Source organism: Polyodon spathula, chromosome 18, assembly GCF_017654505.1.
Source record: "Polyodon spathula isolate WHYD16114869_AA chromosome 18, ASM1765450v1, whole genome shotgun sequence".
Lineage (NCBI taxonomy): Eukaryota > Metazoa > Chordata > Actinopteri > Acipenseriformes > Polyodontidae > Polyodon > Polyodon spathula.
The window spans coordinates 34,718,756-34,734,227 of record NC_054551.1 but is presented as its reverse complement, the minus strand read 5'-3'; the positions used below and the strand labels follow the sequence as shown (position 1 = coordinate 34,734,227).

At 43.7% G+C, this 15,472-nt stretch overlaps 1 protein-coding gene and 1 long non-coding RNA gene across 3 annotated transcripts; one reads left to right on the top strand and one right to left on the bottom strand.

Moving 5' to 3' along the window:
• Positions 1–1,361: 1,361 nt before the first annotated feature.
• Positions 1,362–9,867, top strand: LOC121330506 (nuclear autoantigenic sperm protein-like). 2 transcript variants are annotated; one of them, XM_041277066.1, is made up of 15 exons: positions 1,362–1,485; positions 2,024–2,071; positions 2,901–3,017; positions 3,220–3,300; positions 4,249–4,367; positions 4,859–5,251; positions 6,256–6,317; positions 6,526–6,602; positions 6,935–7,008; positions 7,270–7,458; positions 8,191–8,363; positions 8,522–8,578; positions 8,726–8,800; positions 9,014–9,136; positions 9,667–9,867. In XM_041277066.1, exons 1-15 carry the CDS (start codon positions 1,445–1,447, stop codon positions 9,697–9,699), a joined length of 1,662 nt encoding a protein of 553 aa, XP_041133000.1. In that variant the 5' UTR covers positions 1,362–1,444; the 3' UTR covers positions 9,700–9,867. The 2 variants fall into 2 exon arrangements, with proteins under 2 accessions (XP_041133000.1, XP_041133001.1); XM_041277067.1 differs by lacking the exon at positions 4,859–5,251 and having other exon boundaries at positions 1,364–1,485.
• A 952-nt stretch (positions 9,868–10,819) lies between these two features.
• LOC121330779 lies at positions 10,820–13,653 on the bottom strand. Its single transcript, XR_005951891.1, has 3 exons — positions 13,464–13,653; positions 13,285–13,366; positions 10,820–11,073 (listed from the first exon to the last, which is right to left on the bottom strand). It is a non-coding gene; the product is annotated as an uncharacterized LOC121330779 (long non-coding RNA).
• Between the last annotated feature and the right edge of the window lie 1,819 nt (positions 13,654–15,472).

Below are 15,472 nucleotides of genomic sequence, written 5' to 3'. Positions count from 1 at the left end.
AAAGTGGTACACACACACACACACACACACACACACACACACACACACACACACACAAATAAATCCATAAATAAATGAACAAGTCTAATTCCAATTATAAAAACTAATACAGCATTTTATAAAATATACATTTAAAAGACAAAAATGTTTTGAGATAAAACACTAGCTTGTAAAAACAGAACAATTAAAAGTGTGTAAAACCAAAAACTATATAACATTGGCATTTTAAAAAAGGACAAAAAGAATATGCAGTTTTGATTAGAAAAATTGGAAAACTATGATAAACAACAACAACAAAAAAAAGCCATTCTATAAAAATATGTTTTCAGTCTTGATTTGTAAACAGTAGGAGTCCCAGCTTCCCTGACAGGAGAAGCCATTCCAGAATGAAGGTGCTTTACAAGAAAAGGCTCTTCCTGCTGTGTGGGCTGTGTTTGTCTGGGTGTAACCAACAAGTTCAACGGAAGCTGGTTCTCTTTAGAAATCCAGCACTCATCCAATAGGGAACATGCACAATATCACTACCATGGTATTGACAGACAGTTCATATTGTGTGTATTGCAGTAATATTATATCCTGATGTATCTAACTTGTGTTCAATCTCTGGTCCTGGTGCATATCCTAAATGAAGCTTAAAAAAAAGAAACTAGCCAAAAATATGTAAACCACAATATAATGCTATTAAAGTTCATTCGAAGTTTAAAATGATTTTAAACCATTGCTTAGCACTACTTGAATCTAGTGTAGGGGCCGTGTTTTCAATATAGGCCTACTGCTCAAGTCTGATTTTGTGTTTGACTGAGGTGTTGGATGTATTTTCCAACCAGGCAAAGTTATAATTTAATAAAGCATAAAGCTTTAAGCTAGTTTCCCATTTAATTAAAGTGCATGTGTTTTGGAATCTTGTGTGTGTTTTGTAGTTGAAGTGCGTGTTATCACATCATGTGTGGATGACCTAGTGATGAGGAAAAATCATAAGTAATCAAAATCATCAATACGTTATCTTCGCACCGAACCGGGTGCTGACCGAAACGTCAGCCGAGGTGCAGTGTACGTTTCGGCCGACAGGTGGCAGTAGCGCAGTGACCAGGGGGGTGATGAATATGGTGTGCCTGGTAAAATCCCATATTCCATATAATGTCTCTTTCCCGTGATTCACAACAGACACGCTCTTCGGATTCAACATTGTCTTTACAAAACCACTCAACGGAATAACACTACGGTGTGACACAGCTACACTGCCGGTGAAATTGGAAAATAAACACCGCTGTCCCTTTAAATTTTCTCCCGCGGTTTTGTTTCTCTCTAGCAGACGGCTAACTCAGGTTAAAGTTCAGCGGAAGTGAGGGTTGCTTCTGTATTTAAACGCGCCAACTGAAACAAAGCGAAGACAAAGAGAGCCATCTTCCCAAACGCGGGTCTGTTATACACTTTTTCTGTTGGCATGCCTGAGGAAACTGCAGCCGCGTCTTCGGCTACAGAGAGGTGAGGTTTGAGTGTGTGGAGCAGAGGAGTCTGACAAACGCCTTTCCATTCGCACGGAGCCGGCTGCAGTGAGAAGCGGCTTCAGTGTTATATGGACGCAGAAAAGGCTGCTGTGTTTTGCTCGTTGCGGAGCTCGGCTGAGTGAGTGCGCTTTCCGATTGGTATACTGGAGGGGCTGTGTGTCTTGGCTGGACTAGGGGTGCAGCGGCTTTTATATGTTGCGCTTGCGCCGAATTAATATATAAACTTGAAATGAAGTGTACGCAAACGAGCGGGACAGCTGAACAGAGTTTTTCCTGTGTCTTATTGCAAATTAAGTGCAAAGGTGTGCTGTTGCGTTTAATTCACCAAAAGGTGTCTGATTTGAGTGCCCACGCTGGATAGTCCGGTGTACGTTTTTGGCCACGATGCTGGTAAGCAGTGGAGCACGTCTGTACTGTCCTAGACTGACGGGCTTGTCTGCTGTCCTGACACACTTGTAGACTGTGTTGTTGCTGCTAGCTGCATGTTAACATACGGGCTGTCTTTGTTTCCTCAGTGTGGATGAAGGAACCGCCGCTTCCTCCAGCGCCGCCTCTGCAGACTGGTGAGCAGAAACTGAACGCACTTTTATTATGCTTTAATTGGGGGTTCCGGTTTTTGGTAAACGATGTTTGTAGAGAAGTTCATGACGAGTTTAATGTTAGTTTCCGGCATTTTTTATAAAAGCAGAATATCCACTTGTCTGTTTTGAACTCGATTTCCCAACATCCCCTGCTTGGCGCATGGGCGAGAAGGCTTCCCGCGTCAGTTCGTATCTAGCTTGTTGCACACGCTGCTTACATTTCGTGTAACATCCAGGACGGCCCGTAATATCTACTGCCAGCTTGGAAACACGTGTGCATTTACTACATTCAACTCAGACTTTTTTTTTTAAATGACGGAAGCCCCATTTTTATAATACAGCAAAAAAGCTTGATTTCCAGAATAAACTGCTAGGATCCCCTCTGAGTAGGCTGTAGTCTGGAAGCACATGTGTTACTGAAAAAGCTTGATCAGGATACTTAACCCTGTTTGCTGTCTAGAGCCACACTTGGAATAGTCCCTTCAATAACAAGCTGTCAAACTAAACCTATTACAAATAGGATATCACTGAACGTTGTCGCCCACCCCGACCATGTTCGATGCACTCAGTTGTTGATTATGATTATTTATAAACGTACAATATCCTTACTTCAGAATATGCAGCTGTCCATCCTGTAGGACTGGGTCACTTTCCCCCAGAGTCGAGCACCCTTGCTTTCAGCAGCGAACTCCAGTCTGTCCCCTGAGATCTGATCCAGTCCTGGTCTTTGTTCCAAGCTGATCCTAAATTAGTTAACAGTTTTAGAAGCCGGATCTGGAATGCCGTTGCTTTACAGCGTCTTGTCTTGCAGTGCCAGTATGGATGTCCTAGAAGAAGCAAACAAGCTGATCGGTGCAGGAAACAAGAACCTGGTGATGGGGGACGTCCCAGCTGCAGTGAATGCCTTCCAGGAGGCATGCGGCATGCTGTGAGTACCGTTGCATTGGGATTCATCTGGGCAAGCCTTTCATGCATGGTGACCTCATGGGGGAGGGACATAAATTGAAATGTGGCTGTCAATTCTTAATTTTGTGGCTCCCTGACAGCAAGGAGGATGCAGTGTTTAACCACAATATGGCCTGAATCCATAGCTGTCAGTTGAACTGTTTATTTTGTATTCCTTCTAAAAGGGCCCAGAAATATGGTGATACAGCAGATGAGTGCGCTGAAGCATTCTTCCTTTGTGGGAAATCTCTTTTAGAACTGGCAAGGTAAGCGTTCCTGTAAAATCTGAAGACTTGTTGCAGATCTGTCACTTAAAGTCTTAAGTCTTAGTGTGGGGTGGGGGTGGGGGGGGGGGGGGGGGGGGGGGTTGTTTGATTTGGGACTGAATTGTTTAAATCAAATTTCTCACAGATCTCTAAAGGAAACTGGGTCAGCTAAATGTTGTAGCTGTCAGGATTTGCTCAAATCAAACCATGATCTGCAATAGTAAACTGTTTTCTAGACTGAACAACATGGAGAAATCCTATAGGCTAGTTTAGACATCAGTCACACATTCACACATTTTGAGAGACCCTCCCACACATCCTAAAATGTTGGGAGCAATTGGTCAAACAGTATACCCCAGCACTGAGTTACTAGCGCATATGCCATGGTACAACAGACAGCATACAGTAATCAATAACAAGCAGTCAGTTCTGAGAATAACTATTGAAAGTAAGATTAAGTTTGCTAAATACGTCCTTTATCCCCTAAATGTTGTATCTGTCAAGTTGCGCAAGTCAAAGCACTAAAATACAGATCCTTTTTGTTTGCTTTGACTTCGGCATAAGACACGGGAAATCGTATAAAGGGCAGTTTACATGTCGGTCATGCACTTTTTAAATGATGTGACCGATACACCATTCGCATATTGAACTTAAACCCTTCTACACACTGGTTTGTTTAAAACAAAACAATCGTATGCTCACAGCTGTGTTACAGCCAGTTTTATTTTAGGATATACGCCCCCTAGCACTGAAAGGGTTAAATACGTCTTAACCCACCAAACCCTGTATTATCTGTGCTGCCTTGCTTCACTCCCAAGTTTCCGGTGTTCACTCCGGCTCCAAATGCAACACTTGAAGTATGCAAACCTAAACAGATGTTGGGATCTTGCTTTATTTACTGTCCTGGCCGTCTAGCATGCTTTGTGGTGAATGCATCTCGTGTTGCAGAGTGGAGAACGGTGTCCTGGGTAATGCTTTGGAGGGAGTTCCGGAGGAGGAGGAAGAAGGGGTAGGGGAGGGGGAGAAGAAAGAAGATTCCAAAATAGAAAGTGCAGACAACCTGGACGGTTAGTATCTTCACTAGTGACAAGGTGACCTTGCCTTCCATGCAGTAGAGGATCAGTGAAGGGTGGCATCTTCCTTCACTTAAGGTTACTGTTGTAACTTGTATTAACTGCAAGAGTTAAATAGTAAATGTGTGAAACTACAGAAATGCAGCTTCTGTTCAAGTTTTTTTCAAAGAAAATAATTGAATACATTTTTAATGGGTTAGGTAGGAAAGCATTCTCTGTTTGATCAAGCAGCCTGACGGCTGTATAGAAAATCTAATGGAATCTCCTTTTTGCAGTAGCTGTATAGCCTGATGTCTTCATATTGACAGCTGGATTTTAAACTACTTTTTGCAGCATGCATTTTTTGCATTTTGTGCTTATTTGTCTACTTTAAGTGAATGCTTTTTTTAGCTGGAAAAATCAGAACTTTTTTTTTTTCCTCTGGAGCAAGATTTGAATGCAGAGTTCTTTTAATACCTGGTTTTATACTTCCTGTCGGTGTGTAGAGAAAACGAGGGATGAGCTGAGGGAGCAGGTATACGATGCCATGGCCGAGAAGGAAGGAGAAGACAAAACTGAGAAGAAAACAGAAGAGAAGTCTGAATCTGAGGAAGCAGAGGAGGACAAAACCGTAACCCCAACAAAGGAAGAAAACCAGACAAAGTCTCAGGCAAAGGAGAGTGAAGGAAAAACATCCACGCCAAAGAAAGGGGAGGAACAAGAGAAGGAAGAGGCAGCAATGGAAGAGGGGACGGAGGCAGAAGAGAAGGAGAGCAGTTTGCCTGATAAGGGGGATTATTCCAAAGAAGCAGAAGAATTGCAGTCGGAGCCTGTTGAAGATGGAGAGAAGGGAGCCACGGGAGAAAGTGCTGCTGAAGAGGCAATGCAAGAATGTGAAGGTAACCCTGGGCACACAGGGCCAGTCTTGCACACGTGGTGGTCTCATTATACTTGGTGCTCCTGATGGTGGAGGCGGGCTGGGATACCGATCTGTAGGACACAGAGGACATGTTAGAATGGCAACTGGATGTTCTGATCAACCTCCTGAAGTGTGCCACGTTCAAAGCACAGCTTATGCTGCAAATACATCCACCAGTGTGGTGGCCTGTCCTTTTTAGTAATGGAAGGCTAATGTGTCATCCTCACTGAGCACCCGGGGAGCTCCCCCCCCCAAGCATTAACCCCTTGCAGTCCATTTATTCAGTGCTCATCAGGTCCAATTTATTTTCACATGCGCTGTTTAAAATATTTTTTCCAGAGTAAAATGGGTTCAAAAGGCATTGAATTGCGAAACTCAGTACTGTATCTAGAGCCAGGCCCCACCCATTGTTCACTGTATTTCACATACCTCTTTATAGACGTGCATACTGATAAATCCTCTCCTGATCACTTATCACCAAACTCCTCAATGTGATCAAAGTCATTGTTTTATTACTAGAACAGCTCTGTAAATGTCTGATTCTTTTGAGTGCTGGATGCAGAAGCAGCTACCTCCTTTGTCTTATCTCTGTAATGCATGGGGCTATGAGACACCTTTTTTTTGGTTATTTGGCAATTGAAAGGTTTTCTCTTCTTTTTCCAGAGAAAACGACTAGAGTCCTGTGCTTTACGTCTTTTCTGACAGGGTCCGACATTGAACTGGAAAGGGAAAATGGTAATGTCTGACCTAGGACTGCAAAGGGTTAACAAAGGAGGAACAAGGTTGTCACTGGGCATTTCCTCCAATATAGAACTACTAAAGATTTGTAATGGTTGAAACGCGTTTTTTAAACACGCTGCGCTGAAGTAGAGACGGACTGACATTGTAACAGAGCCGTGATGAAGTACTTCATAACCTAAAGGGCTTGCGAGCAGAAAGTTCACCCCGACTGAGTGGCTAGTAAATGCCTGTGTTCTGTTTCAGATGGAGAGGAGGATGAGGAGGAGGGTGAGGGTGAAGGAGAGGCAACGGCAGAAGATGGGAAGGTGAGCGCCTTCATTTACTTTGTGGGTTCTTGGTAGCATTGAAACATTGCACTGGCAATGTGGATCTTGGCTGGCATTGCGGATAGGATGGGCTCCACGAAACAATTACGTTTCTGTGGTTTTTGTGTGGTTTGGCATTTTATTTCATATTTTGTGGTTTTATGTGATGTATTCTCTAGAATAAAAAAACAATCCATGTGTCTTTCAGGAGAGTGAAGAGGAGGAAGTAGGGAATTTGCAGCTGGCTTGGGAGATGCTGGAGATTGCCAAAGTGGTCTATAAAAGGTACTGCTGTATGTGAATCTGAGGGATTTGAAATCTCAATCTCCTTGTGTTGGACACATACCACAAAGTGGTAAACAGCAGTTCAACATTCATCAAATGCTGTTCTACCATGACATATCACATTAGTTAAAACATTGAGAATTAAGATCTAACAATGTTGGTATACACAATCAGTGTGGACTTCATGTACTTACCAACATGACTAATCTGTCAATTTTAGGGCTTAAATATATATAACATTGCAACAACTTGTAAAAGTATTACTTTTTATACGTTGAGATATAATAAAATCATTAATTCAATACATGTGTAACTTTCTCCATTTCTTAAAGGAGAGAGTCAAAAGAAGACCAGCTCTTTGCTGCTCAAGCCCACCTCAAGCTTGGAGAAATAAGCGTTGAATCGGGTTTGTATTCGCCTTTCTCAAATACGGACTGTGGGGCATTAACTTTGAGAAATTCATGGAGACTGTAGTTTGATTCCTGTGCTAGACTTTTTGTTTCTGGACCTGATCTTGAATCTATCACAAAACTCGAAGTTTTTGTATTTCCATTTTAAGTCTAATATATAGTGTGATGCAGCAGTGTGCATATCAGCGTGTGTGGTGGTTTTTTTTTTTTTTTTTTTTTTTTTTTTGAGTGGCCGCGTTAACCCCTGTGTCTTGCAGGGAACTACCCACAGGCGACGGAAGATTTCCAAGAGTGCCTGGCCATTCAGAAGAAGCACCTGGAGCCCCACAGCCGCTTGCTCGCAGAGACGCACTACCAGCTGGGTCTGGTCTTTGGCTACATCAACCAGTACAGCAAAGCCATTGAGCACTTCAACCACTCTGTGGAAGTCATAGAGAGCCGGCTGGGTAAGTACCAGTGGAGATTGTGCCACCTTACCATGTGGCATGAGCAGGTGTTCACAAGCGTCGCTTGTGCACACAGATTATCAACTAGGTGTGACTACACTAACTTTTTTTGTTCCTGGGTAGTAAGTGTTATTTCCTAATTGCTTATGCCTCAAAAGTATAGAAAATGGCTATTACTCCCCACAACCTTTGCTTTTGTGACCAGGACAGTGATATTTCAAAATATCACTATTTCCAATGGGAAAACGGGCAAATGTGTCTAAATACAGTATAATTGTAAATGTCAAAAAACTACTCTTCTAAATCTTCTGTAGTCATTTTTGTATTACTTTAGTATAAATGCATGTTAATTTGGATTCATGTTTTTATACTAAAGTAATACAAAAATGACTACAGAAGATTTAGAAGAGTAGTTTTTTGACATTTACAATTATACTGTATTTAGACACATTTGCCCGTTTTCCCATTGGAAATAGTGATATTTTGAAATCACTGTCCTGGTCACAAAAGCAAAGGTTGTGGGGAGTAATAGCCATTTTCTACACTTTTGAGGCATAAGCAATTAGGAAATAACACTTACTACCCAGGAACAAAAAAACGTTACACAGTGCTACCAGCTGTAAGTGGGTCTTTTTCCTGGGTGATTCATTTTGGCTGCTATAAAGTTTTCGTATTTTGTAGATCTGCAAGAGGTTAGTTTTTGCTTTAAGTTTTGTCTGTTTCTTCCACCAGCCATGCTGAAGGAGGTCATTGACAAAGCAAAGAGTGATGAGAGTGTATCGGAAGACAAGAAGGAAATGGAAGAAATAAAACTGCTGCTTCCTGACATCAGAGAGAAAATTGAGGACGCTAAAGAGGGCCAGAAGTCTGGCAAAGCGGCTTCTGCAGCAATCCTGGAGACGCTGGTATGTTGGGACATTGGAAAGCTGTGATCTGAGGGGAGGAGGGGGCATTCTTCTCTTCAGTGGGTTCTGCTCCAGCACATGGAATGCACATTGAGTATGAATGGTCATGTCTTAAACTGTTCAAGAAAAAACTTAAATGCTTTTGATTTGACTTGCAGACTGGGGGCTCTACATCTGGGTTTTCAGGAGAGAATAGTGGGGTGTCAGCATCCATGGTAAGTAGCAGCAGTGCTGGGAACATCTTCAAAACGTGTGTGGTGTGTAGCCCCATTGCTGTAGCTTTTTGTATTTTATTATAAATACCTGAGTTTTCACTCAAAAGGTGACCTTCAGCTGTGATGCTGAATTTGTTTTTATTGCAGATCCCTGTTAAAGCAGCTGAAGTGGCTTCATCCTCCAAATCTGTATCAGACATCTCCCATCTGATCAGGAAGAAGGTAATCTAGATTTTTGGTTTGAAGACTCTTGAACTTGCTGCTGGTTCAGCAGCCATGTAAAAAGGCTGTGACTTGTGCATTGCTGTAGCTTATTCTGCAGTGCAGAGGAAAGGGGTGCTTGCGGGTTTTGGTGGTGGTGTGCCATGCTGCATTGGCAGATGATGGGAGGTCTGAAACTATTTGTTTTCCCCTAATCCTCTGTCCCTCCTGCAGCGGAAACCTGAAGAGGAGAGCCCTACAAAGGAAAAAGATGCTAAAAAAGCCAAGCCCAACACCTCAGTCAATGGCAGTGGGGACAGTGCCACCAGCGACAATGGTGTCGAGGACAAAAAGGAGGCGAGTGAGGGGTCCAAGACTTGGAAATACAGAAAGAAACTTCATTAATGACAAACACTTTGTCTTCAATGAGAAATGAGTCATGTAAAATGTTTTGGTATTTCTAAATTTTAGCACTTGACTTTTCAGTAGTTACTGATGTGGGATTTCAGTGTTGTAAAACTTGTTTGACAGCGCTCTGTCGATGGTCCCTTTTTAACAGCAGCCATCTGAAGAGTTGTAGAGGCTAAAGGCTTGCCTATTCAGTGTGCTTCAGCATTCAGCAGGTTAAGTGCCCTGAAATATCAATGGCTATAAGTGGTTTTGACACAAGACCAAGATCTGGGTGGCTTCCATTTCTGATACCATCGCAGTACCTTCAGTTATGTTGGGTAAAACCTCCATGCATTTGCAAGCTGTTTGCTGCATTAATTAAAATGGCATGAGTGTGCTCTAGGAAAGGGGGATAGATAAACCTGTATAATGTCCCTGGATTTATTGTTCTAATTGCTCAGACCTAAACCTGTCACTCACGGCTCCTGTTTCCACAGCCTGCTGATGCTGCATTGGAGACGTCTGTGTGATGGTGCTTCTTGAAGATGGCGGTTTAACCCGACCCACAAAGCTCTAGTGTTGTGTGTTGGTTGTGTTTTTTTTTGTTTTGTTTTTTTGTACATAGTTTGAGTCCCAATGTCTGTCTTTCATGTTTTTTGTAAAATTGTAGTACATTTCAATAAAGGTTATTTGCAAAAGTGGAGTATTTGGACCTGCATTTAGTTATAATGAATTGTTTTATTGATGGTACTGTGGATTGATCAAACTATTGACTGGCCACTATCCTAAATATCTAATGCTTAAACCAGTGTGCCATTTGTCACGTTTTAAATGGGGTGCAACTGACATGAGCTCCTCAGCAACAGATTTGGAAGCTCTCCCAGACTCTCTTCTTGCACGATGGTAGACTGAGTGGCTTTCCAACAGGGCGGTGGTGCAGCTGTCTCCACGTCCAGAATGCAGACTTAATTTTTTTTTTTATGAAGATCGGAATTTATTCAAAGTCTGAAGACTATGGAAATTGGTTAACAGGCAGGCATATATGCATTCAGGGATTGGCAATAAACCACAGCATGTTGCCTTCCTAGGGTGAAAAAAAGTGAACTGCATTGCAAAAAGAATTGGCATTGAGAAACCACATTATTGTGCTTGCAGGTGCATTAGTACTGCAGTTATGGTTTGTAAGTGGTTCTTGAATGTTTTATAAATGGCATAAACACATACACTCATCCCTCATTTTTTGGCTTTTAACAACATAGGTGAGTTTTAAATGATTTGGTCCCAATACACAGAATGCAAGCTGCTCATCAGGATCACTGCATGTGTTGTGATGCATGTCGTATTGCTACTTGCATAAATGTATTGGTGTTGTTACACCCCGATCCATAACGGTCCAGAAAGGGAAATAAATATTTTTTTTTATATCTCCGTAAGCTTGTAGTCCCTGCTGCCCATTACATGGAAGCAAAAACAAATGCATGTGTTTGATTTATTTAAAAAAAATCTGATTACATAAGAGTATAATATATAAAAACAAAACATTTGTCAAGAGATCTACATTGACAGTTAATACAAAATAAAAGCTTTAATTTTGGTATTCTGACCCCCATCCTCCTGAGGGTAAATTTGGGGTCACAGTGAGCTGGGAACCCTGGCTTTCAGCAGTTCAAGGGGAGGGGGTTCTGAGCTGATTCTAATCTGGGGATCCTCGGCAATGGTTTTTGGAGAATGTAGGGGACTGCAATGCTCTGCTGTATTTGTGGGGTTGGGTTTGAGGTCAGCTGTCTGGGGTGTGGAGCTGGCAGGGGGGGCAGGGCAGCTGTTTCCACCCCATCCTTACCCAGCTCCATCAGGGCTGGTCCTGTGCTGCTCTCAGCTGTGTTCTTCAGGGTCTGGTAAACCAGCTGCAAGAGGAACACATTACACTGGTTTGTGTTTTCAGATGAAAAGGTCACTTCCAACCACAACACAAACATTCACATACTAATATAACCAAGCAGAATGTGAGCCCCATGGTACAGCATCGTGGGCAGTGTGCTTTTATCTTTTACTACTCAAATTAAAAAAGGAAAACCAGTAGGGTTGTGCTGATTCCAACAGGAATTATACATTTGTATCTCACTGTCAATATAATGACTGCTAATTCATATGAATGTTCTTATTCCATAGGAGTAACATCTGAGCACCATTTTTTTTTTCCTAGTCCTGAGGATAGTTTTAAAAAAAGTGGCCACAAATTCTTAATGAATTTGACAGGAGCAGCACAGGAATACTAGGCAATTCTTTGGAATTTGAGTGATTGTTTGAAAGTGTAACCGATTAGTTTCTCCTCATGCAAGGTAGAGCTCCCTCACCTGTCTGAAACTGTTTGCCAGCTGTCTGGGGAACTTGTCCCATGATTTCCCAGCTGGGATGAGCTGAGACAGCTTGTTTACCTGAAGCTACAGACGGTTCAAGGAGAGGTAGCCGCCGCACCGTGTGGGTCCATTTAATGAAGAACCGTGTTTATAAAAAATCAACGGAAGAATCAGGAAAAGAAAATAAAGATAGATTAATCGAAAAAGAATCCCATTATTCAAATACCTGCATCTCCTTTTAAACGCAGATTATCATTATTAGATTTGAAACCCAAGCAGGCAAAGGGACAGGGAAAGTCACCCCTCCACTCAGACAGAGGCCGGCACTGCATGAAAATCATGGAATGCGAGTACAGTCTCTTACTGAACGCACCAGGACCTGGGATAAGAAGCTGCTCTCAGGCCAGGGAACACGTTAGTGTTTATTAACTACAGGCACAGGAAGCCTTATTATCTTCCAGGTGTCGCACGACAGCTCTATATAACAAGGCTGTAAACTCCTGTAGTTTACATTATGATACTAATGAAAACGCTTACTGGTAGTTATTAAGCTGAGGGAAGACCAAGTCCCTTTTTCAGGAACAGTAGCTTGAAACCTGGTTCCAGGAGACCTAGTTGGAAGCAACTTTGCTATATTAAAGCCCAAGTCTCCTCCGATGTGCCTTGCAGTGGCCTGAAACCCAGTCTCCTGAAACCCAGTCCCAAGCCGTGAAGGGACATGGTGTTCTCTCAGCTTTGCAGTGGCAGGACGGTGAGGGCTGTGTATGGATTATAACAGCACCTGCAGCTTGCAGCCAGTTCAAGCTCCTGCCAATATCCCCTCAATATCACATCACACAGATTTGCACAGCGCCTCACACGGGTCTGCACAGCGCCTCACACGGGTCAGCACAGCGCCTCACACGGGTCTGCACAGCGCCTCACACGGGTCTGCACAGCGCCTCACACGGGTCAGCACAGCGCCTCACACGGGTCAGCACAGCGCCTCACACGGGTCTGCACAGCGCCTCACACGGGTCTGCACAGCGCCTCACACGGGTCTGCACAGCGCCTCACACGGGTCAGCACAGCGCCTCACACGGGTCTGCACAGCGCCTCACACGGGTCTGCACAGTGCCTCACACAGGTAAATTATTTTCATGCAGTGCAGCTCACTCCAAATGGCTGGAATCACTCTTCATCAGTCTAATAGAAAGGGCGGGTACGGACAGTTTGATTGGAATAAACATGAACCCTTTCCCCCCTCGTTCTCACAGGGTGCAGCTCCAGGGTGACAACTAACGCCAGCAAAGCAGAGCATTCTGCAAAGAAATCCCCCGGCATTAATTCTTATAAAGCATTGCTGTCTGTTGCATTGGTGGAAACGGTTAATCATGCATGCTGGGAGGAGCCTCAGAGAATCACACTGAAGAGAGACATGACTAGCGAGCAAATCTGTGAGTCAGACACCACAATCAGAACTGGAGGTGAGAAAGACGAGATCAGAATTCAGCGGCTATGAAATCCACCCAGAAAAACATACACAGCACTTCTAAAACAGAATGCTTTTAGATTTAGTTCCAGTTCTTTATTAAAAGAAATATACATATGTGAATATATAATACAGCCGTTTATGAACACAGGTGACAAATGAAAAGCCCAAGCTTTTATTGGACACACCACTTGCTTTTTGTGAAATGTACGTATCACATTCATTTGGATGCATTCCTTCATTAAATATTAACCTGGTCCTTGTGTGAAAAGAAACAACAAAACTACCTTTTATTTTGAATCAGAAGGGGTTATAAGGGGTGTGGTGAAGGGGAGGGTTCTCGGCAAGGGCGACGGCACGGGCAACCACCTGTCAATAAAACAGAGAGTCAGCTAAAGACAACAGACAAGAAGTAACAAAGCATATAGCATTGTCTATATGGCACTGAATAAATGCATTATCTAACCTCAAGGATCTTTCCAGCCACCAGTCTCCCAGTATCCCAGTACCGTCTCTCTTTTGCTCCAGGCCCCTGTTCCGTGCCTGGATCTCTGTCAGGTGTCTCCCGTGGGTCTCCGCTATCTCCCGGACTCGCTCCCTGTGCTCCCACTCCCTGTGCAGACAAGGACTCGCCTCCTCCTGGAAAGAAAGGGAAACCATTGCGGAGGAGGAGCAGCCCAGGGGTCTGGAGGTGAAGACTCGACTGAGACTGTATGGTTAGAGCTAGACTGACTCTGACCCACTGATAAAGCAGACTGGTCTAGTGGTGAAACCTGAGGACTGAGGAAATGTGCCCTGGTGCTTAGAGCTAAGGACTTGCTGGCACACTGACACTATGCTAAGTGTCAGGGTGCTGGTTACTCACACAAAACAAACTGCAGCCCGCAATCACTGTGGCTCTCTAGCAACACTCAGCACGCTCTGCCTGGGACAGCTATCTGATTACACACACAGAGCACCTCGTACACTCAGCACGCTCTGCCTGGGACAGCTATCTGATTACACACACAGAGCACCTCGTACACTCAGCACGCTCTGCCTGGGACAGCTATCTGATTACACACACACAGAGCACCTCGTACACTCAGCACGCTCTGCCTGGGACAGCTATCTGATTACACACACAGAGCACCTCGTACACTCAGCACGCTCTGCCTGGGACAGCTATCTGATTACACACACAGAGCACCTCGTACACTCAGCACGCTCTGCCTGGGACAGCTATCTGATTACACACACAGAGCACCTCGTACACTCAGCACGCTCTGCCTGGGACAGCTATCTGATTACACACACAGAGCACCTCGTACACTCAGCACGCTCTGCCTGGGACAGCTATCTGATTACACACACAGAGCACCTCGTACACTCAGCACGCTCTGCCTGGGACAGCTATCTGATTACACACACAGAGCACCTCGTACACTCAGCACGCTCTGCCTGGGACAGCTATCTGATTACACACACAGAGCACCTCGTACACTCAGCACGCTCTGCCTGGGACAGCTATCTGATTACACACACAGAGCACCTCGTACACTCAGCACGCTCTGCCTGGGACAGCTATCTGATTACACACACAGAGCACCTCGTACACTCAGCACACTGCCTGGGACTTGCATTCTGGGACTTCTGTTCTTGCATACAGAAGTGAATACTGTACTTCAGTTGAAGAGTATTGAATTGCTCCCTACTGAATCCCTTAAAGGTCTCTGCTCAGGTAGTGAGGAGGGAGTCATTTGACGACATTATTAACATTTTATTGCTTGACATATTCTGCGTACAAGTCCTTTATAATATTCTAGGGGCCGGTTGCATACAACACCTGAAGTATTACGTTTAAGTACAACACTTAAGGATTCCCCCTCATCTAGGGCATTGACTCTTAAATGTGTGAAGCTGCTTTCAGCAGCGTGACTCGGTACTACTGTAAGTACACAATTACCATAACGAAATCAGGCGTGTGTGTCCTCTTGGGTCCCCCTCTTCTCCAGGAGTTGCTGTATCCTCCCCCTTTGGGTGCATTAGAAATCTGTAAAGTTCTCACGTTTTCTACACTCCTCAATGTAACCCATTGTATATAGTTGCTGCTGATTGCGTAGTATGTAGACGGTAATTACTGTATTGTAGTTATTCCTCTAACATGTAGCTGGTCAGGAGCGCACTGTAAAAGCATGAACTTTCAAGGATACGTTTTTTGTTTTGTTTTTTTAAATCGAAATGCTAACAATCTGTCGCAGTGCATCGGTGCAGAAGTGTATTCCGATTTGCGTTCTGTTAGTTCTGATTCTTAAGCACAATATGTAGCAAGCATACATGTTTTAAACCGTTTTGCGACTCCCATGTGACTGCCATTCTTTTTTTAGCCCCATGCAGACTGCGGAAAGGAAGCTAAATACCATGAAATTGAAGAGCAGGCACACGAAAACGGAAAAGTTTATTTTAAGAAAACACCATTCAATAAACGCACCGCCA